The following is a 27,805-nucleotide window of genomic DNA, read 5'->3' as shown; positions in this document are numbered from 1 at the left end:
ATCACCAGAGAAACCCCAGCTCTGCCAGTGCTGAGGCTTTGGGCTGGGTGACCTGGGAAGTGGTTTGTCCTGTCCTTCTCTTGACTCTGACACGTGTCCTGTCCCTCTCCATGCAGTGCAAGATGTCGGTGAATGGGCAGCGTGGCGAGTGCTGGTGCGTGGACCCCATCCATGGGAAGGTGATCCAGGGTGCGCCCACCATCCGCGGGGACCCCGAGTGCCACCTCTTCTACACAGCCCACGAGCAGGAGGACCGGGGAGCACACGCCCTGCGGAGCCTGTAGACAGATGTGATCTTGCTGGCTGGAGGTGGCTCACTGTAGCCCCAGTGCTGGATTTTACATGGGTTTCAGCGTGTCTCTTTAGGCTCTGGAAGAGACTGGGTGCTGCCCTCCTTCCTCAGCTGCCTGGTTCCTGGGGAGGGGAGGGATAAGGGGAGGGGAAGGTGGTGGGGGGTTTGCAAGGAGAAGGGACTGCTTTCTTAGTCTTTCACCCAACACAAACCAGAGAACTGGTCTTTTTTGCTCCTCGCCCTGCAGCCCTGCCCTCCCTGCTGCTTTGCGGCATCTTTCTGCACCCTCCAGCACAGAGTGCCATGTGCTCCCTGACCCCTCCCTGGGGACAGAACCCCTTGCTATGAGTGGGAGAGGGTAAAAAACCTGAAAGAGCCCAGCCTTTTCCCCTCTTTTTCTCTCTTCCCCAAGACCAAAGACTGTAAATACTGTCACCTGACTCTTGTGTCCTGCCAGTCAGTCTCTTGTGCCCCAGCCCAGCCATCAGTCCTGGCATGGGATGTGGTGTGGGAGGGAGGAAAGGAAGAAAGACCCTGGATTCCCAGCTTGAACGTATCACCATAGTTGGGATGTGTTCCCCAAGGAAGCAGCAGTGAGGGAAAGGGCTAAAGATGAGACAGCTGCCACCTTGTCCCCTAACAACACTCCTGGGTGCTTCCTTTCCTTGTGCTGAGGCACAGACAACTCCACAGGGGCCCAGCGTCAGCCACTGGTGTGGGAGCATGGGGTCTTTGGGTGATAGCAAAGCTAAATGCTTGTTTTTCCAAGGGATTTGAAGGGCTTTTGCACAGTATTTCTTAGGATCAGCTTATGCCGAGGGAGCTAAAATGAACTTGCCGAGGCTGGGTGGAAGGATGCGTGTGTAGATTTAGGATAACAAGCCAGGGAGTGTCTCTCTTTCTCTCATTCATTTTTTCTTTATTTCTAGATAGGAAAAAACAAAACAAAACATCTAAAACCTGCGTTCCCAAGCAGCTGCCCTTGTCCCTCCATTTTTGCTTGGGACTGAAGTGAGCATCTGTTATTCAGCACATAACTTTTTCTTTTTGTAAGTAAATTACAATATATATCTTGCTTTGTAAAGGCCCTCACTCACACACACACACAGACACACACACACAAACACACACTCATACACTCTCACACTCCTCTGCCCACATACACATTTGTATAGATGAAATCCGAGCGATTCCAGGTGCTCTGAGAGGTTTTGTGCTGGACGTACTGGGGAGAGATGTGTCTCTGCTGTTAATTCACCTGTTGATTTCTTTCTGTACAGAACACAGTGATGCTGAGAATAAATAACTTCCCCATTGCCTAAGCAAGGAGGTTTTATTATTTTCTTCCTTTTTTTCCAATTAAATATGGATGTCCTTGTTAGGGTAATTGCAAAAACCCTCTCCCTGGAGTAAATGTCTTGGGCTTTTCTTAAATGGTTTGTTGTTTCTTGTCCCCCTTCTTGGACCCACATTTCAGATCTGAAGTGTGAAGGGCACAGGTGGGCTTTGTTAAATTAGGGCCCTCGTGCCTTTGCAGGGGTCTGTACCTGGCAGTGGAGTAGACTGGGGAAGAACCCCCTTTGGACAGTTGGGGATGGGCATATGTGGATGTGTATGAATGGGAGCAAATGAAAGAAGAAAACACACCTCCGTGCAAAGCGAAGTGACTGTAAAAATGATGCTGTTTTCTGTTAACATCTGAGGGTGTTCTGCTTTTTCATATAAAACTTGCACATGCTGGCTCTCATCTGCAGTTTGTACTTTGTTTTGTTTAGGAATAGGGAAGTTTTCTTATTTGTTTGCCTTCTTCCCTTTTAAGAAAGCCGAGCTACATAAAGTTGGAATAAATTAAATAGGATGCCACAAAACTGTTGTCTTTCCCCTCCACACTGCTCACAGGGCCTTTCTTTGCCTGATGCATCACACACAGGTTTGTCCCTGTTCATCCTTGGTCCATGGCCGACAGGCAATAACGGGAGCTGAACTTTTATTGTTACTGGCTCTGGTTATGTGGGCAGGGAGCAACTGGTGTCACTCCTCCTTTGCCTGGCTATATTCCTGCTGTACACATGGGTCCTTGTGACTCTGTTGGGAAGTGCAGGGAGGCCTGCACACACAGTCTCTGTGTGTTACCAGAGCTGCTCCACTCACACAGCTGTGGAGAGAGGTCCTGCACATTCTCCCAAGGTAAAAAGTGCTGCCAAAGGGAGTGTGACAGCAGAGCTTGGTGTTTGGGCATCACAGAGAGGCAAATAATAATAAAAATAAAAAAACCCCACCCCACAGTACATTCAGTTGAAATTGCAGCATTGAAGAAGAGGCTCTTTGCTGGCCCTAACATCCTGCATCCAGCAGACTGTTGTTTTCCCTTTGGACTCCCCAAAGGAAGGCAGCACCACTGGGCTTCTTCCCCTTCTGTTTTCTTCTACCCCCTGCTCCGAGTTTCACACTGACACATGTTGAGGAGCTTGCCAGTGCTGAGGAGCACCAGGATACTCTGTGTGGGCAGGAGGCAGTGAGTGCAGAGGGCTGCAGGGGAGGGGAAAGAGGACTGGCATGATGGGGGGTGGGATGTAGGCTGAAGAACATGGGAAAAGTAGCAAAATACTTTTTACTCCTGTTCTGTGCCTCTGGGGTGAGCTGGAGGTGGCTCAGGTGATGCCATGGGGGGAATGCTGAGTAGCGGGGTGGGACACGAGGGTGCTCCAAGCCAGGTGCTGCCCAGAGAGGGCTGGAGGTGACAGAGGTGCCCAGAGCCCAGCAGTGCCTGGGGCCACCCTCCCATTCAGGGGCTTGAGGGGAACAAACATGAGCTGTGTGTGACAGTGTGACACCTTCCACTAGACCAGGCTGCTCCAGGCCCCAGCCAACCTGGCCTTGGACACTCCCACAGCTGGGCTATCCACAACTTCTCTGCCCAACCTGTTCCAGTGCCTCATCATCCTCACAGTGAAGAATTTCTTCCTAGTATTTTCAGTATAAAACCCTGTACAATAGTACAATATAAACGATGATATTTAATATGAAGAACATCCTTAGTGTAAAACTGTATGTTGCATAGCTGTAGCTACTTATACACGTGCATACAGCTCCAGCTGTCCTTAGGGATGTGATTTATCAGCCCCTAGCTGAAGGCAGCCATAACTTTTTGCACGGAAAGCTCCATTTCAGGGCCTCTGCGGCTGCAAGCGGCAGCAGCGCGGCCGGGCCTGGCCGGGCCCTGAGGGTAACGCGGGCGGGCCGTGGCGCCGCCTGGTGGCGGCAGCGGCACCGCGCGGCTCCGGCCCCCGGTGCTGCCTGAGGGGGTCGGACCCGGCCGTGTGGGGTGTCCGGGGGGACGGGGTGTCCGTCAGGGACAGGGTGGCTGTGCCAGCTCCATGTGCTGCAAGATGGCTGCGGGATGCATTGTTAGCGCAGCCCTGGCAACCCGCGGTCCTCAGTGCAGGGGCAAAGGGGATGATTTCGCCTCCGGCCCCACTCTGGGCGCACGGGGGATGCTGGCAGGTGAATGGAGGGGAAGAGGGGCACAGGAACAGGGAGATCGCGGGGAGCGGGAGAATGAAGGGTGATGGTTGCCTGGGCGGTGGGGCAGGGTCAGATCCAGCACCGGGGAGGACAGTGGGATGAGCCACCAAGAGCTACCGCAGAGTGTTTGAGGACACGGCCTGGCTGGGCTGAGCAGCTCCAGGGATGTTCCTGCTGCTGGGACATTGGGGCAAATCTTCCAGCGATCCGGAGAGGTCTGAGACTCAATGAGCACGTCTGCTCCCAAGCTGTGGAGCTCAGTTTGAGATGGCATTTAGGGGCTTAACGTCACTGGTTGCTAGGTACTTTGCCCTGGTAAACTGCTTGAATGTGTGTGCTGTGCCCCACTTCTACATCCATGCAAAGAAAATTCTAAAAAACCCCCCGAAAGATAAAAAATTGTAGCTCTGCTTGCAGGAAGCTGTAAAGTTAAGCTTGCAACTTTTACCAGTCACCTAGCAGATTGTTCTAGTATCAAAAGCTCCCCTAAAGCATTGCCACCGTTTTACCCCATGGCCTGTACCTCCCTGAGCACCCTTGTGGAGCTGGCTGAGCCCCCCAAGGGACCCAACACAGGCGGCCGTGGGATGCTCGGGGCTGGAGCAGCTCACTGGCAGGCCCTGGCACACAGATGCTCCACGAGGGTCAGGCACGAGCTAACTGAATGCATAACTTTATTAAATAAATGCTTTGTCATGAGAAAAGACAAAGATCAAAGAGTAACATAAATTATAAGTTGAATAAATAGTATACAGCAATCTTCACTTTTTAATAAAATGTGAGATTTTTTTTTTAAGTACAAAATGCTAAACAGAGCATTAAGCTCTTCTTCCATTGTCAGTTTTTCACAAACTGCTTTTTTTTTTTCCCACCAGTAAGATTATGAGTATTTCTTGTTTACTGGAAAAAAAAACAAAACAAAACAACAAAACCAAAACGAAACAACAGAGCTACCGTATGTATGTAAAGCTATAAAAAGCTACCGTAAAATGTGTAGTGAGTATTGCTTAAAGATAAAAACCAGGCAGGAAACTCGGAATCTGGTGTGTTTTAACAACTGTGTTACAACGGTGGGTAACGTGCGTGGTGACGTCTGTCCCGGTGGCAGTGGCGGTGGCTGGTGGGGCTGGGGAGGGGGCCACAGCAGGCAGGGATCCTGGCCAGGGCCAGGACAGCGGTCTGGAAGCGAGGTGAACTGACAGTTCTTTAAATATACAATGCTCCATTTGGGGGAAAAAAAAAATCAACAATGACAACAAAACAAAACCAAAAAAAAAAAAAAAAAGAAAACTAAACCAACAGCAAAGAATTTTCATGGGGAAGGTGGAGAAAAGGGGAAGGGGGGAGAGAGCGGAGAAATAGTGCAAAATGCTCTTGTACTAGTGGTTTTCGAAGTCCACTGCAGTACAGACAAGGGGTAGCCCAGCCACTGAGCGCTGCTCCCTGGGCAGATGTGGTGGAAGGGCTGTCCTGAGCCATCCTTGTCCTCTCCTTCCCAGCTCCCATCCTAGATACCAACGTGGGCTCAGCACAAATACCGTAGCCAGAGACCCCTGAGCCTCATGACCCCCCGATGCACAAATTGCCAGCATCTCCTGGTGTGCCTCAACCCTCCCCAGCTTCCAAATCTGCCCCTTCTGGTTCTCTCATCCTAAATGCAGAGGGGTGCTGCTGGGTGCTGAGAATGGGAGCACCTCATCACTGCCACCCCAGAGGGTGACCAAGCCCTCCTGAAGTCACTCTCAATCCCAGGCTCCAACCCCGGTCCTAAATATTAGTGCAGCTTGTAAACAGCCTCGTCCTGCTGGGGATCCTTAAGGGAGTGGGCAGCTGGGGGGGTCACTTGGTGCCCCATCCTGGGAGCCGAGGTGATCTGGGGGGTGAGGGCGGTGCACCCCAAATGTCCCCAGGTTCGTGGGGACAGGACAGGCAATGCCATCCCAGCATGGGGTGTGCAGGCGTGAGGGAGGCTGTGTGGGATGGATTTTGGTACTCTGGGCTCCAAGGGCCACATAGACTTGCCTGGTAGGGAGAGGACAGAGCACTGCCCTGTATCCCTTCCCAGTGTCTGTGGTGGCCTCTTTGTGACACCACCTGGGGGCATCCTGGCCAAAAGGCAAGGTCCATGGGGGTCTGATGCCCTTCCCATCCCACCCCGGGGGCACATCTCCTTTCTCTGCAGCCAAAGGCTTTCAAGTTTTGGGAAATTAAACAAAAAAACAAACAAACAAATTGAAAAAAAAAAAAAAGCAAGAAAGAGGAAGAGAGAAGGAAGGAAGGGTCCTGGGAAAGGTGGTACTGGCCTATGACAGTCAGGAGGGTTTGCACAGGGATCAGCAAGCGGACAGTGTCAACAATGGCGTCCAGTGGCCCTTGGGGTTAGCACAATCTCCTCTTCCTCCCGCTTTCTTCACCCCATTCTTTACTCCACTTGCACCCCAGCATTAATCCACCACTCTGGTTAAACCAACCCTGCTCCATCAGCCCTGCAGAGCCTGGAGGGGTCCCTCTCTCAGCCCCCACCATGCTCCCCTCCAACAACATGGAATTACCCCACTTCAACAGGCTTTTTTGGGGGCACATCTACACTGGAAGCACACTTCCTTCTTTTCAAGGTGGGAAGGTGCTTTGTCCCCAGGACAAAATGTGTTCTGCTGCGTCTCCGTGGAAGTCCATAGGCAAAACTCACTCCTGCTGTCATTTGGAGGGAAATAACCACAGGTGTCCAGTCCTGCCCTCCATCAGGGTAACGTCCTGGTGGGGAGCCCACGGGATGCTTAGGGGAGCAAGATCATCTCACGAGAGGCTATGAGGGCTCCCAACCTGTGATGGCAAGAAGCCTTCACCAGAACTCCCTTGTCCCATCCCCACTGGTGGGGCTCCAGTGGTGCTGTGGACCTCCATTTTTCTCTGCCCAGGTCCAGGAAGCTGAAAGGGATATGGGGGTTCAGGAACCTTCCACCTGAGGTCAGCTGTGTCCTTTGGCCAGTGCTGGCTGCCACCTCCAGCCGTGGCAGTAGGATGTGGTTCCCAGTGAGTGTGTTTCCCCACCACAGCACCCAGACCCCACAGCTTCCTTTCTTTTCTTTCCTTCCATTCGCTGCAGGATCTCCTCCCAGCACCAACATCGTGGAGACCCTTGTCAGGGATAAGCAAGAGGCGAGAGTCCCAAAATCAAATGTAAATGTTATGAACAAGAAATGAGTTAGGAAGGCAGCCGAGGGCTGTCCCAGCATGCCCAAGGCAGTGGGTCTCCATGGTGCAGTGGCTGCTGTCACTCAACAAGGAGCTGGGCCCCAGGTTAAAGGCAAGGGCCCATCTCAGGATCTTACTGCAGGATCGTGGGAATCAGCCGTGGCAACATGAGCGGTATCCTCAATGCAAAAGGATGGCGTTTTCCTACCCATGGGGAAAACTATAAACCAGCCTTAACAAAAAACCAAGATGAAACAAAGTGGAGGTTTGGGGGTTTTTTCCCCCTGGAGCAAACCACACTTTTGGCTGTGTAAAAAAACAATAAAAAATCTCCATAGTTGGTCATCTTTGTGGTGGCAAAGGGTGGTGAAGAGTTTTGGCTCTGATTCCCCTGTCCCCATGTAGGGATACTTCAGTCTGAACAGTGATGCAGTCCTCAGTGTTGATGAGGCCCTGATTCCACAGGCACCGATGCTCCTCCATAACTCTGCTTCTGTGCTTAATCCAGCAGGTCATTATTTGTTTTTGGGAGGGGCAGCATATCCCCCAATTGCATATTACATTGAAACCTCCAGATTTCAAGGTGAAGCATTGCAAGGAGGGAAAGCCACATCAACGCACACACAAGTGCATGCAGGTGACGAACACTTTCACACCTGGATGGACAAAGGTCAGTCCTGCTTGTCCAAGAAAATTTCTGACCTTCTAATCAAGATGAACTAGACAGGGGAGACTGTATTTCCTTTTGTGATAATTTTTTTTGAAGTCCACAGATACTTTCTGGGGGTATTTGTGCTGTTGCAGGATCTGTGTTTCCCTCCCCAGCTTATTTCCATACACAAAGTGAACAGTCCCACGTCTCCTCCCTTGCTGAAATCTGCCTGGATTGGGGGGCAGTCATTTGAGATGGAAATCAACTCAAGTGAGTCCCAGCAACATGGGGAGGATACTCTGGGGGACTGCAAGGGGAACGCTGGTGGCCACAAGATTTTCTCTCAAGACCCTTCAGAAATCAACTAGCTAACATGAAAAAAATATAAAAATAAAAATGAACCTGCCCAAAACCCGTACTGGAGAATCAGCAACTTGGAGAGCTTCCTACATCAGGGTGACCTCTGCTTGTGGCAGAGAGGTGCAGGCAGCGTTGGGGAGAGGTGCAGGATGGCAGAGTGGCCATGGCTGGTTTGTCTCTGGCTCTATCCTTTCCTTGCTGAGTCCTTGTTGTCAAAAGGCTGTTGTAGATTCCGAGTCCTCAGTTTCTTCAGGGTTTATTTCTCTCTCTTCTCTTTTTTTCCTTTTCTCTTCTTTCTTTTCTCTTTTCTTCTCTTTTTTAATTTTCTTTTTTCTTTTCTCTTTTTTCTTTCTTTTCTCTCTTTTTACTTTTCCTTTCCTTACTTCTCTCCTTTCTTTCTTTCCTTCTTTCCCTTTCTGTTTTTTTCATTTTTCTTCCTTTCTCTTTTTTCTTTTCCTTTCTTTTTTCGTCTTACATGAGATGAAAGGAATCGGAGTCCCGGGGCGTGGGGAGGTGCGGAGGGGAGGGTGGAAGGGAGTCTGGATAGATAGTGATGGGGCGGAGGGAGGGGATGTGGCTTCACTCCACATTGCTGCTGTCGAACGCGTGGCACTGCAGGTCTCCGCTCAGGAAGTCAGTCCCCGGCAGCTTCATGCCATACTTGTCCACACACCAACACAGCCCACGCTTCCGGCCCCGGGAGGGCTTGCACTGGGGAGACACCCAAGGGCAGAGATCAGAAACAAGCCACCAGACGCTGTGTGGCTCCCTCCCTGGGGACCAGGCCTATCACACCAGCAATGCAATCCCCATGGTAGGATCTGGCTCCTGCTCTCTGCTTTCAGCACTACCCCAGCCCAGGTCTCTGACTTTCCCCCCTCCCTCACCAGCTCCTTCAGGATGCTTGCTTCAAGCCAGATGGCACCTGGAGCCATCAGCAAGGCCACCCACCACCAAATGGGTCTGGAGATGCTTGCAGCAGCATCCAGACTAACCCAGCCAAGGAAAAACCTGCATCCCTCCCACCCAGGGCAGTGGCAGAGAGAAGCCTTCCTGGGTGGGGAACATCTTACCTGCTTCCTCTTGTAGAAGCCCTTGCGGTCACAGTTGGGGAGGTGGACAGCGCGGGGGACCATCCGCTGGCTGCTCTTCAGCTCCTGCAGGGACGCCTCCATGTGCCTGCGGCATGGGCCCTGCAAGCAGGGAGATCAAATGTGAGAAGGGGAGCACCTCACAGATCCTTCCAGCCGCAAAAGCCCCCAGGTCCCCCCTGACTAGTACCCATTTCCCAAGGGTAAAAGCCCTCCATAGTCACCTTCCCATGGGAGCCTCAGGGAGGCAAGGTGAAGGCACCCACCAGCTCAAACTCCTGCCGGAGCTCGGGGATGACCACACGAGGGTGAGCCGTGTTCTCAGCCATGCCCACAAACTTCGCCAGGGTCAGCTTCTTCCGGCGGTCCTTCTTCAGGGCTTCAGCCTTGAGCTCAGAGAGGCGCCCGTGCTTGGGCCGGTAGGCCTTGGGCGGGTAGGTCTCCTCCGTCATCTCCGATGTGGTCGGCTCCTCGTGCTCCCGGGACTCCCGCTCTGCAAGGGATGGGGTACCAAACTGTCATGTCTCTGTGAGATGAGTGGGGCTTGCTTTTGCACAGAGACCCTCCTGCCCAACACAGAAAAGAGCTTTGGAGCAGGCAGGATGAAAACAAATAACTGAAGGAATCCCTTTCCCAGCTGCTGCCTACAGCCCTGGCTTTATCCCACTGTGTGGGACTTCACAAGGTTTTTTTGTGACCTCTGAGCTTGGGACAGGAAGCTGTCTAGAGAGCATGGAGGAGTCAGAGGTCTAGGATGCAGTTCTACATACAAGGGCCATCATTGTTTCTGTGGAAAAAGACCAGCATGAGGGTCATCCTAACTCCAGGGCCAGGTGACACATAAATGAGGCAGAGAAGCCCCTGTTTATCCATGCTTAGAGGATTAAGTGACAAGTTCATACTCCACCCTGCTTTAAGAAGGCAAGAGCACAAGCCAGGAATGCTTGAAGATGAGACAATTCCAAAGCCAAGGTCAATCACACAGCACAGCCACCACGTGGCTGGGCAGACATTTCAGCAGTGATACCAAAGATGTGGCTGACAAGTGTTGGGATCTCCAGGGTCCTCAGCTTGCAGCCCCACTCATGGGATCAAACCAGCTCCCATCTGCTGACACACACCCAGCAGCCTGCAAAGCCAAGGGTAACACTGCCAAGTAATGCTGCCTGACTGCCACTGATGGGACTGACAGCAAAGGGGGAACATGTTTAGGTTCTGTCCATGGCACCCATCTTCCTGTAGATCCCCCAGCACAACCTCTGCTGGCAGGATGCAGGCAGGAGCCCTGAGGAGTTATATATAGGAGCAAGCTGGTGACAGTCTAAACTTAGATGACTTGTGACATTTAGTACAACCACCAGAGTGAAAAAGGGTTATTTCTCGACTAAATTTGAATATAGTTTAAAGGTCCTGAGGCTCCTGGTCTCCTGACCCCTGGGTCCCCAGCTGTCTGGTGTTGATGACAAGTCTGTGCTGGGACCAGCAAGTGACCATGAAGAAACTCACTGCAGCAGAAGGAAAGCATCAGAGTAGCTGAAATCTGTCCCTGAACAGCATCTCTTGCAATTTCTATGCCAGTGAACCCAGATCATCCCCTCCTACGGGAGGGAAAAGGCTCAGGATTAAAATAAAAGCAGATATACGCCCCCAACAAGGCAAGCAGGATTCTTTCTGCAAAGCAACTGCTTCTTGGAGCCCAGATGCAGCACCAGGAGGGAGAAAGGTGAAGAGGATGCCACTGCTGCCCAGGGATGCCTGAGGATGCCCAGTGGGGGGGACAGACGAGATGCTTAGTGGCAGATGGCAGTGCCAGACTGTCACACACACCTCAGCCGGGGGGTTTGGAGGTGACCGAGTGTCACTGGGTCACTGGGTGCCCAAGCCATCCACAGGTACAAGTCTTCTATTCCTCCTTGCCAAGGGGACCTTGCACTCTCCCAGCAAAAAACTGAAAGTTTCTCATGGCCACTTATTTATTAAAGTGGCCCTTTGTTTTTTTTTGTTTTCACAAGAACAGCACTGGATGAGCATCCCCAACCCTACACCCTCCTAACTGCCAAGAGCAATGTAACAATCCCCTGTATCATCCCCAGGACTCATGTGGCTTCCCAGGATGGGATAATTTTGCCATTTTACCCCATGATGCTTATATGCTTGGTGTTTTTTCCCTTGCTGCAGGACTCACCTGCCTGCACAGATCAGGGCTCCTCTACTCTAAGAGGATGACAGACAGGGGATAGAGAAGAAACTGAGTAACCTGGAAATTACTCCCCAGAAAATGAAACAACACAAGGTGCAGCTGAAGTGCTTCCTTTGCCTCAAAAGATATTCTGGCAACTCAAGGTCTGAAAGAAGAACAGAGGCATCTGCAGTGACTAATCTCTTCTCATAGCAGTGAAACACGCAGTGTTCTGTCCCAGGAATCCCCTCTGGCACCCACATCCAGGGCTGGTGCTGCCAGAGTACCTCCCTGGGCTGCCCTACAGTAATAAAGGGAAGTTTCACATTGGTGCTGGCAAAACCCCAGTAACACAGGAGAGGCACAACTCATTACCTCAGCAATAACAAATAAGTGAGGCACAGCTTCTTAGGGCAATCCTAACAAATAAAAACAAGTAACAAATAAAGGATACAAGGCAGTGAGGATTCAGTCAGAGAAACAGTACAGGGTGTCCAGTCCCCAGAACTCAGCATGCAATGGGTGTCTGCAGCAGCTCAGACTGCTCACATGGTCAGCAGCTTTACCCCCTTGCAAGCACTTTATCCCTCCTCTCCCTGCAAGCTGCCAGCAAGCCAGAGTGAGCTGGGGACTAATGTGGAGCTCTTTCAGCAAGGATAGATGGCAGCCACAGGAGCCCTGTGCTCCTGTAACTGATGTGCATTAAAAGCTGCCCAGACCCCAATCCAAGTCTGGTGTTTTCTGCAGGGCTGAAAAAGCACCTGGTACTGACCCCCTTCGCTCTCCCTGGCATGCATGTGCTCACCCTCAAGTGGGAACATATGCTTGGGATGTCATACAACAAGGATTAGAAGTGATGGGACTCCTTCATCTGTGACTCAGCAGTGGTGTCTAGTTTGGGTTTTTACATCCCAGTGATAACTCCATGGATGCCTTGAAGGGATCCCTTTCTTCAATCCTCTTATGTTTTTTATAGCCTAATTTCCTTCAACAACAAGGCTGATGCGACCCCTTCTTCTAACAAGCCAATTTTGGCAAACTGAAGGGCAGAGGACTCTCACAGAAACACCTAACAAGCTCTGGGCAGCTTATTAGAGGGTCCTTCCCAGGGCGAAGAGGAGAGGGAAAGGCAGAGCTGGCACATGCAGCACACATGCAGCCCCTCCCTTCTCTTCCTGGCTGGCCCATCCACCTTCACCTGCAGCTGCCCACTGCTGCCAGACCAGACACTCACATCAGCATCCCCAGAGCTCCTGCACCCACCTGCCCATCCTCACCCACCTGCCCATTCATTACCCTCTGTCTGCCCCTCGGCTGGCTCATGGCAGGCAGCATTTGGCAATGCTGTGCCTCCATGCCTGAGGAGATGCTGGCAGGAGCAACACCCACTTTCACCAAAGGAGCCCAACTTCTGTGGAAGACTCAGGAAGAAGTTCAGGCTGGAGTTCCTCCTCCCTCACTGTCAGGTTCTGGCCTGCCACACAGCCCCTTCCCACCTACCCCCATCTGCCTGCCAGCCTGGTGCCACCTGCAGAGGCACAGCTGCCTGTCTGGGGACACAAGGCCTGGCAAAGCACGCTGCATCCCTGTGGGCTTAGGGCATGGGCAGGCAGGCCCTACTCATGGTGTCCCCAGATAAGGGACAGTGGGAAACAGAAGGTGGGTGGCTTACACAGCTCCATTCCTTCTCCCCACAACACAGGAGGGGACCACCTCCCACCAGAGGTCCCAAGCTTACTGGCACAGAAAATAACACAAAAGAATGACATAGCTAGCCAAGCTGAGGATGCCTGGCTAGCTTGGAGGTGATACATGGGCTGAAGCCACCTCAAAGGGATGCTGACCCTACAGACAAGGCAGCAGACTGAACTCAGCTCAGAGCCACTCCATGGCTTCATGTCTGGTCTGATCCATTGCTGCCCAGGGAAAGAGGGGCAAGCATCTGGAAAGGCTCTTGACCCAGGCCAAAAGGACTGTGCTGTTGATGAGCCCTGGGACACAGAAAATACCCACAGCAGAGCATGGGATGTCCTATGCCCTGCGCTGAGGCACAGTGTCTTCTCCCCACTCCAGCCTAGCCAGTGGAAACTCCCTAACAGGAACCATTTCCAACTGTTCCCTGCAGAAGGGAAGGGGAGTAGCAAAATACTGGGCACTGTTTCTGGGAAGCCACAAATTGCTCCTGTCTGGCTGCCTGCTGTCCCTAAGAGATACCACCCAGAGCAGACTACCCATCATTCTGCCCTGCATTAAAACCCAGCCTGGTGCTCTTGGGCTTTAGATGCTTTGGGCCCATGTGACCCATAAGGTGGCGGGTGCACTCACATGGTGGAGCAGAGTGTGTGGGAACACTGCAACCCTGCCTGCTGACATTACAGAGTGGAACACAAAACTTTTTCCAAATGGCTGGGAGGCTCAAATTTTTGTAACACATTTTCATTGGTTTCTGGCAGAAAGGATCTATTGACTGCTGCTCTTAATGAACCGTGCTTGTTACAGCCACAGCCCACTGCTAGAGGACTTGCTGTCCTGTTCAACACCACCCCCAAAAGCCACATGCACTGAAGAAGTACATGCACAACCACAGCACAACCCTGCTAAACAGCCCTCTTGATTATTATAATGATCATTATTATTTACAGCATAGGCACTAACATAATACACCACTTAAACAGGAAGGTGTTGGAGAACGACTTAATGGGGATCTCAGTTAAAACTCTAGCATAGGAACAACAAAAATGTCACTTGTGGAGACTCTGAGAATTTGTCCAGTCCTTCCTCTGCCCCAAACTCAGCCATCCCTGTTCAGAGATGCTCATTGCATATGGGGCTTATACAGGAATTCCGTTCTTAGATACCTGGCTGGAAAAAACCCTGAGGATTTTCCCCAGCGGCCTTCCCCATTTGTTGCCCACTCTGGAGGAGGGGACATGCTTGACCTACATCAAAACTTCCTGGTACTGACAAGCAAATTCGTCCCTGACCTGAACTAGCACCTGTGGCCATGATGGGAAAATAAAAATTCCCCCTTCCTGGTCAGCACACAGAGACAGCCACTGTGTTTGCATTCTCAAGATGCAGGCAGGGAAGGGAGAATGCAGGCAGGGAAGAGATGCAAAGAGAGGAAAGTCATCTCATCTTGCACCCTTTGGCAGCTGGAGAGTACAACTGAGCAAAAGCATTCCGGAGCTCCCCAGAGGCCACCTGACTCAGCCCAGGCAGAAGCCCAGGAGCTCTCACCCGCCTAATGAAGAACAGCTTGCTGACATTCCCGTCCCAGGCACAGCCCCCAGCGTGGGGGTGACCGGCCCCCAGCCCTGCTGGGGTGGTCAGAGAGCGGCCCACGCGCTGTGCCTGTGCTGGGGTCACTGCTGAGACCACCGCCCTGGTGAGGTCAGGCAGTGAGCTCAGGCAGCCCAGCCCGAGGCCATCTGGCACCCACTGGAGCTGGAGCAGCCAGGGCTGAGGATGGAGGCTACAGCCAGTTCCTCCACTAGCCCAGGGTGTTGTCTGCTGGAGAGCCAGCTGCAATGTGCCTTGGACTTTGAACGAACTTTTGTACTTTGGTGGGGTCTTGGCATCAAGCCGGTGCAGCCTCTCTGGCAGGGACTGGCGAGGGAGCGTGCTGGTAATGCAGGTGATGAGAGGCTCAAATGAGACACCACACACCAAGAAGGACAGAATAACAGCAGCCCTGCTGGGACTGCCACCCCACCTCTCACAAGTCTCAGCAACGAGCAAGACACTTAAATCTATGTCACATAACACCCAAATGCTAACACTGAGGTGTTCTGGATGGCCAAACTCCATGTGTAAGTCATTGCAGAGATGCTGCACCCTCCAAATTGTGACCAGTCTCATAATCTGGCTTGGGTTATGATTTAAAGGTGCAACAAAAGTCCCGTCTCCTCTCCTGAGACTCCAGTGATCACACTTAGGCCTCCAAAGGTCTGAAGTTAAGAGAGGTATCTCCCACCACCTCTTCAGTCTTGGTCCCCTTGAAGCCTGTGATGTAGTTCCCATGGGCCATGCCGTTTTACAGACACAGGAGCAGTAGTAGGAAAACGCACGCCTGGGAATTAGGAACTTCAAAACCTGCCAAAGGCAGCAAAACACTGTTGTGATTTGCAGAGTGTGGAAGGAAGTGTTTAGCAGTCAAAGCACTGTGAAGTGCTCCCAGAAACACCCACTCTGCCCCACCACACCCAGTCACCTACCAAAGACAGATGATCAGAATCCAATCAGTCCATGGCTCAAAAGCCACACAAGCTTTTGGAAGAGGGGCTCCAGGGTATTCCAGTATCCTATACCCCTGTGACAACATGGTGGAAGTTGATGAGACCTCACTGCCTTGTTCCACTGAGACACCTTTTAAGGGAAGGATATGGATCAGTAAGGCCAAGCTCAGAGAAGATAATGGAAAAGCATTCAGAGAATTGGCTTGGAAGGCTAGGCCTTATCTCCATTTCCTTAAGCCAAGAGCCAGGAGGATGCTTGGGAACAGCTCAAGAATATCTGAAGAGCCTCAGAACAAGCACTGATGGCAGAGGGATGTGCTATTCTGTGGCATTTATTTTTTTTTTTTAAGTAATTGTTTGGGCTTTGCTGAACTACCCTGGAAGACCAGCTCTTTCTCAGGTGATTAATGTCTCCTCAGCAGAAACCTGTGGATACAGATTCTGCTGTATCAGCCAGGGCTCACCTGCAGAGCGTGAATATCAGGTGCTTGGGCTGCCCCCAGGTTCACACAGGATTCATGGGAAAGGGAGATCATCATCCTGATGACCTCTGTGTCCTCATACAGTTCTGGATGGGGGAGAAATGCAGCTCAGCATGTGGGAAAGGAGCTCTCAAGGGAACCAGCTCATGTTTTGGTCTGTTCTGGAAGTGCAGGAGCTATCTGTAGGAGTGGATCTCTGGGTCAGCATGACTTTGCAGTGCCAGCAAATGCCACGGAGGCAGGAGAGGTACAGCTATGGGAACTGGAAGCTTAAGGAAGGATCTGTGTTGCCATGTGCACATGGTACTTTCCTGAGTTGTCCTTTACTGTAGTCACAAAACTGCGAGTAACTCAGTAGAGCAAGGAGAAAAGCAGGTTTGGATATGGGGAGCTTCATGATGGAAGCTCCTTCCCTACACATTGCTAGCTGTTAGTCCAGCAGTCTCCAAGCACCCATGCTGTGCTGGAGGAGCCAAGCTTGGGCACCAGCTGGTGGGCCAGACTGGTGCTGCCTTGAGATGTAACAATAAAGACTGTGGCTGAACAGGTGTTGTCTTTGTCTCTTTCCAAGAACTTCCCAAATTCTGTTTACAGTCAGTTCTCCATGCAGGTGTGGGAGTTTGCAATGCACATACAAGACACACCAAGACCTGGTGATGGTCTGAGTCAACAGGCAAAACAGCCAGAGATTCTGGCTACTCATGACAATGATTTCTGCCCAAGAGAGAGCCCAAAATGTCTAACCAATAAAAGAATTGGGAAACTTTCCAGAGTTTCACCCTCCAGTAAGATGACGAGCAAACGTCCATCCATTTCAATTAAATGATGCTGATGTGCACCATCTTGCAAAACTGCAGACACTCTGTTGCTAGATAGCTTCTTATATCAGCCTGACATTTCCTGAACATAGTTATCTTCGAGAGAACTGAACTGGCAAGTGGAGAGGAAGGAAGTATTGCAGGACTAGATTTATATCAAGAAGCTCCTGTTGCTGATGCACTGATGATAGGAAGATAAAACGTATTTCCTTCACATCATCTGGAGACTGCAGATGTTCACCATTACATATGTTGAAACTGCAGAAGAAGCTGAGAGCTGAATTATGACCCACAGAAATCTAAATAAATCATCTTTCAATATCAGAGTGACCAAGACATATTCTTCCTTCCTGAAAAGGATGAAGTAATTCAGACTTTCTTAGTCTCACATCTTTTCCAATAAATCCACCCAAGCAGCAGATTTCATTGGTTGCAATAAAGGAGGCAAAACCCATACAAAGCTGCCAAGAAACTAAGAGCAGGAAAGATTAAAAAAGAAAAACTCAGAGGAGACTGCATGACAGTCTCTGCCTAACTAAGGGTGAGGAAAATCTGGTTTAGCTCTTGCAAGGCATCACTGAATTGTTTACCAGCAGCTTCTCCATGGGGCTTATTTGTGACAAAAAGATGAGAACACACATGCTTTAAGGTTTTCTGAATGAAAACAAGAAGTTGTTTGATCATCTGACCCCCTGAGATGACTTGGAAAAAATCTTCTTGTGCCCACAGAAATGAAGGAGGTGTGATGTGTCCATCAGCTGTCATTACTGCATGAAAAAGAAGCAGGCAGGGGGACTTTTTGGATGCAGGCAGCTCAATATCAGCAGTGGAGGAAGTGTAATCAGGGAGGAGTATGTAATTTGCCCTCCTGGACTCCATGGGGCTTATCTTTAAAACTCAGGTGAGCAGTGGTACCAATCTACATGAGACATCAAGAAATGTGGACTTAAAAGCAGGTGCTGCCAGGATGCTTGCCCCTTGCTCACCACAAAGAGACAGGAAAAGGCCCATCAAGGTGGAGTGTGGAGATGCACCTGTGTGAGGTGTTGGATAAGAACTGTTACAACACCAAAAGCATTTCAGATGTGCAGCTGTGATTGCAAGTTCCAGCCTAGCCTGGATTAACTTCTAGGCCTTCAGCCTCACTTTCACAGTTTTGCATTAAACCAGATGGAAAAGCTGTATGAGATCATCTATTGCTCATCTCTGTGTCAGCACCAGATGACACATCATCACATGTACCGTCCATCCTGACTATTACCACCTCTGAGGGATGAAATTTCCAACCTCTGCCCTCAGGACTCCTTTCTTAATGGCTCCCTCTCTCAGAAAGCCTTTGCCTGCAGTAGGCCTGGATGTTATTTAATCTCTCAGTCCACCTAAGCAGGACCACAAAAAAGTACCAGAAGCTAGACATTCACACTCAGACAATACTGATAAGGAGAAATTTCCCCAAGCTTGATCCTAATGGGCGACTCTTGCCTCTCTTGGCCATTTTCCACCCTGTACTCCTGCATACATTAGCAATTTCTTTTGGTCCAACACAATGCAAAGATGCTTTTGAATGTTAAAAAATCCCCGCAGGTATCTTATCTTGATGGACAAAAGGGTATAGACCTCCATTTTGGAGTCTGAAATTCAATGAAAGATAACTGATCACCCCTTGCCACAGATCTAGAGCCTTTCTGGAATGATAAAATCCTTGTTGCACTTTGTTGTTTCTCCTGCAACCTCAGGCCACTGCTGCTTTTATAAAACCAAATAACTGGCCACTGAAATGGTTAAGAAAGATGCAGTAAAATTTCACCCACATCTACTATTTCATCAGGAAAGAAGGACACACAAGTAAGAGCAATGACTGTATGTCACTTTGTATTTAGATAAAATATCTTAAGACATGCAATAATATCTTAAGACATGTAGTTGTGGCAGCAGCATAATTGACTGCTGGACAGCTATAGGACAGGTATAAGACAATTCTTCTGCAATTCTTCCCTAGTAAAACTTTTCTTCTTTTCCAGCATGTTCTTTAAATTAGGAAGTGAAAGCCAGGTTCCATAGTTTTCACTGGCTTATTTAATTACAGATTTTCATCACTAGTCTAACACATAACATCTGATTTCTTAAGCATGAATAATAAATGACTCTTGATTTAATTGTTCTCTGATGAATCCCATCTGTATTTGGAAAAATAAAGTATTTCTACTGTTTTTCTACAAAAAAGAATTATGAATATTAGCCAACTCTGCCCCCAAAGTTACCTTTAAAAAACATTCCTTCTTCTGTTTAGCTAGGCAATCATTTCCCTAAGTATCTGTCAGGATTACTTTCTTGCCCTTAAATAGCAACCACACAACTCATCTCCATCAACATAACAATTATCTCCATCACCAAGCCAGCTGTGTCCATCCAACAAGCAAACAAACCAAACTGCAACAACAGCCCTCCAGGCTCAAAGCTGCAAAGAAGCTTTGAGCCCTACCAGAGCCAACAGCCCTTGCTTTGGCCCCACAGTCCTTCGAGGACTGAAGCAGCTGGTTCCCAATGAGGGGAGAGGTGCCCAAAAGCCTTTGATTCTTTGGCCCTAGAGGAAAGGTGGTCAGAATCCTGCAGGATCAAGGTCTGCCAGGCTAACAGGGAACTGTGTGCCAGTTTGTTGGAGGAGATATTGACCCCCCCCATTCCCACATTCTGCATTTGAAGAGACGGTACCACCGGGGTGGTGTTACAATGAAAAATGATGGGAATAACAGAGGGGTCTGGAGAATAAGGGCAATAGTGAGAGCAAGGCCTTGTGCACGTGCACACAAGAAATGCCCACTGACTTCACAAGGATAAATTTAACATGCCTTTTCAAAGTTTAATCTGTTGACCAGAGTCTCTCTCTCACACATGTCCTGGAAACATCATAGACAGAAGACTTACCAAAACATGCTGAGAAATGGATTCCTTGAGAGCAAATTTGCTCACAGCAAATCACCAAGAGCCCCAAATTTCTGCAAACACATTATGCTGGCTCCCGCCGAGATGAACTTCAAGCAGTGGATTGACATGAACACTAAGGGGTCCTCTCAGATCACTAGCATCAAAGAGCCACCTCAAAAACATCTTGCTGAGAGTTGCCTTGGCTACACAGCTGAAGGAACACAGTGTCTGGTGGGGGTTGAGTGGAAAGGTGATGGGGGATGTCACCAGATATGATAGGACCCTTCCAGGATTACCTGAGGCATAAATCATGAACTGTGCCCAGTAATCTTAAATGGGGAGCCCCAGGATCCAGGAGTGCTGGCACAACTGTTCCCCCACTCCATGTCCTTGCCCTGTGTATCACCCTGGGGAGACCCAGTGTGGAGGCTCATGCTCACTGGACCCAGTGGGCCAGGACTTAGGGGATTCCAGCATGGGGGTCAGGTTCTCTCCTTCTCACCAGCAAGTCTCCTCATACTTTTGGCTATTCCAGTCCTGATGATAAACAGACAGTATCTACTTTTTCCCTGTAAAAAGCCTCCTTTTTAACAACTGGGTGGTTATCAGGCTGGCTGCCAGTGAGTTCACACAGGCTGAAGATGACCTTTGGATCATCTCTGACCTCTGCATGCATCATGTCTTTGGGTCCTGCAGCTTCCTCTACTCAGTGCTGAACGAAGGCTGTTTCTCCTGCCCTCAGTTGCTGCATTTCAGCAAATGTGCCATTTTTCCCCAATTCAGTTCTTCTTTCACACTTTCCTGAAGGCCAGTTGCTGCTGCCTGGCATGCAGAAGTTTGCAGGATCCCAGGGACCACAGTACCCCTGGTCCCATCTCCTTCCACCTATGACACCAGCAACCACTGCTCTGGCAGGTGGACTGGCTGTCATTTGCAAGGCACAACTTCACACCTTCACTGGGAAGAATTTGCTTGTTTGACATGGGAAAATTTGCCCTCAAGAAATCTCTCAGTGTATTATCTTAGTCTAGCCAGAAAACACACGCCACCTCCAAACAGAGGGGGTGAGTTTGGATCCACACAGCTGGCTGAGAGGAGGACAGATCTTGCATCTATCTCCTTCCTCACCTCCCATTGTTTGATATGCTCACCTGGTGCATCTCATTTCGGAGCCCTCAGTGGGAGGAGAGGATAGGCTGATCTGTATGCCAGTATCTGATCTTCATGGCAAAATACGATGTGCCAGTCATAACCAGAACCCCTGCATCTAAAAGAGGTTTGTGTGTGCTGCCTGGAAACCATTCTGCCTCCAGAGACAAGAATGCTCTGTGTGTGTGCTTGCACACATTAAATGTTTATGCAGGCATGTGTGGGCGTGTGAACACGGGTACGTGTGTGCATCTGCTCACACGCATATCTGCCCTGTGCATATTAATACTGCTGCTCTGCAGCCCACATCGCGGGGCAGGTGTGCTCCAGACAAGTTCTCCACTTACGTCTGCCCTTGAATTTGCACTACTAAGTGCTTGGGTTAAAAAAAAATAAAAGGAAAAAAAAAGTGTGTGGGGGGGCAGGATTTGCTGTGCCATGGGCGCTTTTATCTGCCCTGTGAGTTAGCACAGCTAAACGAGCTACAACTGTTCTCAGCGGCTCACCCAGCTGAGAGGAGGACGGCAAGGCCCGGAGGGGATGAGGTTCCCGCCACCCTTCCCAGGCTGCTCCCAGGATTTTCAGTTTGCATGAAGAGTTCAGGGAAGCGCTGCTGCTGCATGTGCGGCTGCCGAGCCCGGCGAGCAGCGCTTCCAGCCGTCGTTAGGAGGAAGCAAAGCACCGCGCTCCGGGTGCGGCAGCGCCGGGCGCCGCCTCTCCTCCTCTTCCTCCCCCTCTGCCCCGACACGTGTGACCAACTAAGCGACAGGAGACCCTGGGGGATGCCTTGAAGCTGGCACAGAAGGTACCCAGTCTTTCCTGCCCCCTTTTGTCAAGCCGGAGGGGGCGCCCCGCAGTGAAGCAAACGCTTCCAGTCGCACATGACTGTGCTCAAGCCACTGACGTGCCAAAGCCGCGACGATCATCTGGGCTCAGGATGCTGCTGCTGCTGCTTATGTATGACACAAGGAGGCACAATGGCCTCCTCCAGCATCCCTCAAGTTTGCAGAGGCTCCCGTTTGAGAGCAGCCCCTGCTCTTCGCTGTGGTCGTGCAAGCTCTGGAGCACTCCCTGCACTGACCTGGAGCGGGTCCAGGGCTGTGTGGAAGCTCGGGGCCAGCTCTATCACTCATGCACGCACGCATGCACAGAGCCACGTCTTTTCTCCGGTGAACTCTGCTGGCACTCGGCAGGAATTTCATTTGGATCAACTACTTAATATTCTCTCTCCTTCCTTAGAAACCAGGCTGCTGAAAAATCCTTCCAGCCAAGGCCCCTCCTTTCCTGTTTGAACCACCCCATCCCTTCCTCCCCCGTACACACACACCGCAGAAACCCAGCTCTCTTGCTGGCACCTGATGGATTTCACTCTCCGTCTATTTTTTTTTTCTTAAATATATTGTTATTGAAACTCCAGATCAAAAGAAAAAATGGAGATTTTCCTGTTTTGTGTCTGAGGTTTTGCAGGCCTGTTGATACTAGCTTTCACCTTGACAGCTCGGAGCTGCTTTGCACAATGGACGTGAGGCCCGCACCAGCCGGGTCCCTCCCGCAGCGACATGTGCACAAGGCAGCGCATCCCTGCTCCCATGACCCCTGCCCTCACCCTCACCCCGGAGCTCGGCATGGAGCTGCCCACCTGCTCCCCACATCCCCTCTGCTCACCCCTGAAGCCCCACATCCCCAAATGCAGAGCAGGGGAGTACGGGAAGGGGGAATGGGGTGGGGGAAAATATGTTGGGGAGCAACAAAGGACAGCACCAAACACAAGCTGCTGCAGGAAATCTGTGCTCGGCAGCACTCCTCCTCCTCCACCTTTCAGCTGACGCTGCAAAGATGATTTTCTTAGGGCTAATTCTGCAAACCCTCCCCTTTCCCCTCCTGGTTATCGTTGGCTCACGGTTTCATAAGGAAACTTGCCAAGTCTTGCTCGCTTTCTAGAAAGAGGGCAGGAATGAGAGAGAAGGAAATATTTGACAACCTTTCTTTTTCCATGAGCGTTTTTAGGGCAGCAGGCTCCAATCTGTGCCCTCCGCTCCCTGGTGCTCAGCCTGACCTTGCTGTCTCAGCAGGAGGAAGTCTGGCAGGAGCACAGGGGAGAAAAATGGAAAGACATGGTATATTTCAAAGGAAACCTAAACAAAACAGAGAAAACCCAGAATCCTGCAGCCTGTGCCATAAATGAAGCTCATTCATGTTTTTTTTACCAGGAACAGTCAATTGCAGACGTGATGTTTGGCTTTAAGTAAAGGACAGTGTCTGACTGTTGTGGGAGGAAGGACTACAGGGACCATCCTGTCAGTACCTACATATCCATCTACTTAAAACAAGTCCTACTAAGGCTCTTTAATCCCACACTTGCTTTCATTTCAAACCTCTGAACAAACCAGGAGGACATTCTGCTTGTTACCTCTGGCATTCCTCAGTACCACTGCCCAGCATACATATGAAGAAACTGAGGCATGGTACTGCAAGCATCTTGTCCCCAGGCAAGACATCTGCTCTACAGGAGAGCTAAGCCTGGCGTCCCAGGCTCTGGCTCTGGCAGCACTGCTCAATGCATTTCTACCTTGTCCATAAGGAGGAAAGCATCTGCGATTTTAAACTTGGCCAGCACAAGGGCAGAAATAGATAGAAATGCAGTTTGATCTAGTCCTCACCACTGTCACATAGTTTATTTTGCAGAGTGCTGATTTTTTCTCAGCAGTTCTCAGCTCAGGGCCAATTTTGGTCATTGATAGATGGCAGGGCCAGGCCAGCTTCCCCAGTGCACGATCCCTGTGCTGCTGGCCAAACTGGCAGAGGCCAGAAAGTTCAAGTCAAACTTAATTTCTTTTCTTGCCCTGTTGCTTAGAAACATGCCTATGAAAATATACTTTGTTCTCACACACTACCAGTCGAATGCCAAGTGACTTTTTTTTCCCCTCTCCCATCCTCAGGAATTCCTGATTTATTTTTTATTTCTATTTGCAATTGCATAAATCTCAAGAGGAGCCTGCTGGTCTCCTGTGGCTTCTTGCAGCAGCCTTTCCAATCCAGGCTCATCTGCTGTCTGCGAACAAAACCTGCCGAAAAGAGGCCCCTGCGGCACTTGGGGAGTCCAAACTGGAAGTGCAGGTAGTGCCACAGGGTTGGTTTGCACGACAAACCTGCCACCGCCTTCCTGTCCCTCTCCTTGCTCATTCAATGGGTGTTGAATCCCAAGAAAATCAAAAGCAGTGGAATTACAAGGGCCCCGGCTAAAAGTTTTCACACAAAGCAGCTGCTAAAGGGCCAGTTTCCTTGGGAGGTGCGAGGCAGGTGGAACGGAAGGACATTCATGCCGGGAGCCAAGCGCCAAAGCTTTTTCAGGTGCCTGAATGGGGCACCCTCAGCACAGGCACAGGGATGGGCCCTGCTCTCCTGCTGGGCTCCAGCTGCATGGCTTTGCCTTCCCAGCCACACTGCTGGCCCTGGCCACGCACACACACGTGCAGAGTAAATAAACACCAGGATGACGCACTCTGGGATACTTGGCTATCTCTGCTGACAGTGGTTACTGCCCAGCTTGCTGGGCTCCCCAGCAGGAACGTGGCTCCTGGCCTCACCCTCTGCTCCCTGTGCAGGTCAGCTCCCAACCCTCCTATCTGACAGCTGCCCTTCAAAAAAACAAGCTCAGCTTTGCTGTTTCTAGCTGATTAAAGGGTGTTTGGACATCTGATGTCATTCGAGGGAGGGGGGGGAAGTTATTACACACAGAATTTGGTTTTGCTCTGAAGGATGGTGCGTAGCAACGCAACCACTGCCTGCAAGCAGCAAAGGGGAAAAATAATAAAAGCATCACAATTTATTAGGTGCTAGGAAGGAGAAACGGATTCCCGTTGCATGGGTCTAAGCAGACGCTTGCTAACAAGTAGAAATGACTGTTTCATGGACCAAAAAAGTGAGGGTTTCTAGTTGTTGGTTTTTTTTTTTTTTTTTTTTTTTTTTTGCCAAGTGGTCTCCTGGACATGCAGACACCCTCCCTACCTCCCTTCACACTGTGGCAGAAATACAGATGTACTTGGAAGAATACAGGGAATCTGTCCTCACATGAGCTACAGGATCCAGAAATGGGAGTGAAATGAGTGTCAAAATGAAGGAGCACTTTCTTTCATGCTTTTGTCATGTGCAAGGTACAAACATTTCAGAAGCTTGGCCTTGCACTGGTGCTGCCATGCTCGCCTTCATGCTTGCTTTTAACCTGTTCTTACCCATTATTAGCCACACCGCCGTTATTTTTGCAAACCCATATCCTGTCTCTAATGCACCTGCTCTCTTCATCTCCCTGAGCTAAAGCCCATCGCCCAACAAAGATGTCCAGCAGCTGGCAGACAGAAAGAACAGGCTGTAGTGAGATTCCAAGGAGGAAGTGTGAGGCAGAGCAACAAACCTGGGGGTGGCGGAGACTTTGGGAACGGGCTGCTGGTTGAAAGGAAATGCCCTGCTGCTCTCCTCTGTACTTCAATCTGCAGAGATCAGCTCGGGCCCCAGAGCAAGGTGATAGAAAGTTGTCAAGGAGAGGGCTGAAGACAGGGGTGCAGGAAAGATGTAAAGGATGCAACGGGGAAAGGACTGGGATGCAGTTGTGACTAAAAGGGTGCATCTGGGAAGTGGGGAAAGAAAACCCTTCCACTGGAGATGGGACAATCAAGAGGCGGTGATGGAAGGCAGTGTGGGGGCTGTGAGATGATGCAACAGGAGGTTTGACCAGAGCACAGATGGAAGGAAGGATGGGAAAAGTGGCAGGGGGCATGGAAGAACAGCTAGGGGGATGGAAAAGTACCCACAAAGACGGAAAAGCAACTGTGGGTGTGGGTGGAACAACATCCAGAAAGATGTGAAAGTAGCTGGAAAGGTGGAAAAGCAATAGGGGGGATGAAAGAGCAGCGGGAAAAGTGGTGGTTGTGGAGAAGCAGACAGAAATGATGGAAAAGCAACCGGGGGCTTGGAAAAGTTGCTCGTGGAGGGGGTGGGGAGGAGAGAGAATGGAGAAATAGCTAGAGAGATGGAGCAGCAGCCAGGGTGTGTAATTGTGTGATAGAAAGAGAAAAGTCAGGCAGAAAGGCAGAAAAGTAGCCACAAAGATGGAAAAGCAGCTGGTGGTGGTGCAGGGGAATGGAGGAGCCGGGAAGGCGAAAAAGCACACGGCGGGGGAGGGGGGGAGGGGGGATGGAAAACCGGGCGGAAAGATGGAAAAGTAGCCGGGAAGGCGGCAGAGTAAGTGGGAGCATGGAAAAGCACCTGGGAAGATGGAAAAGCAGCCGGCGGGATGGGAAAGCAGTGGCGGGGGCAGGGAAGAGCAGCCAGTGGGAGGGAGCAGAAAAGCAAGCGGAAAGATGGAAAGGGAGCCGGAAAGACGGAAAAGCAAGCGGAGGGTCATGGAAGAGCACCCGGAACGAGGGAAAACGCAGCCGGGAGCCGGCGGTGGGGGTGGAAAAAGCAGGCGGAAAGATGGAAAAGGAGCCGGCAGGGCGGATAAGCATCCGGGAGAGCTGCGGATGGAGGATCGGGGTCACTCACCGGCCTTGGCTTGCTCGCGGTAGCTCTTCTCGCTGAGGCAGACGGCGGTGCCGTGGAGCAGGGCGTGCAGCGGCTTCTCCTCGCCCTGGCGCGGCAAGCAGCGCAGCCCGCGGGCGCAGCGCTCCGTGTAGACGCCGCAGGGCTGCCCGGCGGGCAGGGCGCAGGTGAGGCAGCAGCCGCAGCCCGGCTCCTTCACCAGCTCGCAGCCCAGCGGTGACGGCGGGCAGAGCGACAGCGCCTTGGCATCGCAGGGCTCGCACTGCACGAAGGAGCCCAGGCACCGCGACAGCCCCGGGCAGGCGCCCAGCAGCACCAGGAGCCGCAGCAGCATCGCGGCGGGGATGCTGCGGGACGGGGCGCGGGGGGCTGCCGGCAGCGGGCGGCGCTGGCTTTCCGCTTGCCCCTTCGGGGGCCAAAAAAAAGAGAAAAAAAGGAAAAAAAAAAAAAGGAAAAAATTCAAAGAAAAAAATTAAAGAATTTTAAAGAATAAAATTCAAAAAGGAAAGCGCAGCCCCTGCTTGCAGGCGCCCCACTCTGGGGGTTATTCTCGGGGTGCGAGACCCTCCTGCTTTTCTTTTGGCGCTGGGAGAGGGGGGACGTCTAGATTTCCTTTTTTTGTCTTTTTCTTTCTCCCCACCGTTTCTCCTTTCAGCTTTTTCTCTCCTAGAGAGGGGGAATTCGCACCGCGATCCGCGGGAGCGCAAAAAAGAGGGAGGGAAGGAGGGGGGAAAGAGAGCGAAGCCTGCAGGGGTTGCACAGCCTACAGGTTGCAGGGGGAGGCGTGGGGGAGCAGGGGTGTTTGGGGAGGTGGGACGGCGATTTCACACACTCGCTCACTCACGCGCGCACACTCACTCTTCCCAAAGGGCTGGGAGGAGGCAGGTTGGGAAGGGAGCAAAGTTCCTTGAAAACCAGTGTCCTGCTAATAATGCATCAAAGCAGTCAAGAAGAGAAGGGGAAAAAAAAAAAAAAAAAAGAAAACGCAGGAGAAGGAAGAGGGGATGCAAAGCTCCCCTCCCCTCCCTCTTCTTCTGCAGGAGGAAAAGTCTCTCCCGACGCAGCGAGCTGCTGGGAAGCTTGGTATGAAGCAAAGTTGTGTTTCGATCGGCTCTGTTCAACTCTCCCGCTTTCCTCTTCCAAGATTTGCAAAGAAAAAAAAAAGACCAAAAGAGTAAAAAAAAAAAGTTTTCTGCAAAGTTGGAGTGTTTTGTTGCAAAGTCGGCAGAGGAGCGGTAAAAAATCAGGGGGAAAGGAAAAAAAAAAGAGGAAAAAAAATCCACTTTGTAGATCTCCCAACACTTTTCCCCTGGAGAAGTTTCTAAAGAGACTGAATACTGCAGAACAGGCTGTCTTTTAAA

General features: G+C 50.9%; 2 protein-coding genes and 1 long non-coding RNA gene across 3 annotated transcripts in view; 2 read left to right on the top strand and 1 right to left on the bottom strand.

Annotated features, from left to right (window-relative positions):
* The window catches only part of IGFBP2 (insulin like growth factor binding protein 2), a 58,962-nt gene extending 53,855 nt beyond the window's left edge, over positions 1–5,107 (top strand). Inside the window, exon 4 of the mRNA XM_005485194.4 lies at positions 117–5,107. Coding sequence (XP_005485251.1) covers positions 117–284 — 168 coding nt within the window. The 3' untranslated portion in view covers positions 285–5,107. The remainder of the gene's footprint in view (positions 1–116) is intronic.
* On the bottom strand, positions 534–27,785 carry IGFBP5 (insulin like growth factor binding protein 5). The gene is made up of 4 exons (XM_005485268.3): positions 26,448–27,785; positions 9,382–9,608; positions 9,098–9,217; positions 534–8,735 (listed from the first exon to the last, which is right to left on the bottom strand). The coding sequence occupies exons 1-4, from the start codon at positions 26,776–26,778 to the stop codon at positions 8,604–8,606; spliced, it is 810 nt and encodes a 269-aa protein (XP_005485325.2). The 5' UTR covers positions 26,779–27,785; the 3' UTR covers positions 534–8,603.
* The window catches only part of LOC141730478 (uncharacterized), a 33,015-nt gene continuing 31,308 nt past the window's right edge, over positions 26,099–27,805 (top strand). The window contains exon 1 of the long non-coding RNA XR_012581996.1: positions 26,099–26,144. This is a non-coding gene — a long non-coding RNA (uncharacterized LOC141730478). The remainder of the gene's footprint in view (positions 26,145–27,805) is intronic.

This window comes from Zonotrichia albicollis, chromosome 10 (genome assembly GCF_047830755.1).
Source record: "Zonotrichia albicollis isolate bZonAlb1 chromosome 10, bZonAlb1.hap1, whole genome shotgun sequence".
NCBI lineage: Eukaryota > Metazoa > Chordata > Aves > Passeriformes > Passerellidae > Zonotrichia > Zonotrichia albicollis.
The sequence above is the reverse complement of the archived record's forward strand: the minus strand, read 5'-3'. Positions and strand labels throughout refer to the sequence as shown.

What these genes read in the sequence shown, in the direction of transcription:
- IGFBP5 (XM_005485268.3), bottom strand. Translation starts at nt 26,778, where the DNA reads ATGCTGCTGCGGCTCCTGGTGCTGCTGGGCGCCTGCCCGGGGCTGTCG. An exon ending in CCGCGAGCAAGCCAAGGCCG is followed by an intron (nt 9,609 to 26,447) that starts GTGAGTGACCCC and finishes CATCCCTTGCAG; the next exon opens with AGCGGGAGTCCCGGGAGCAC. An exon ending in GCTTCTACAAGAGGAAGCAG is followed by an intron (nt 8,736 to 9,097) that starts GTAAGATGTTCC and finishes GTGTCTCCCCAG; the next exon opens with TGCAAGCCCTCCCGGGGCCG.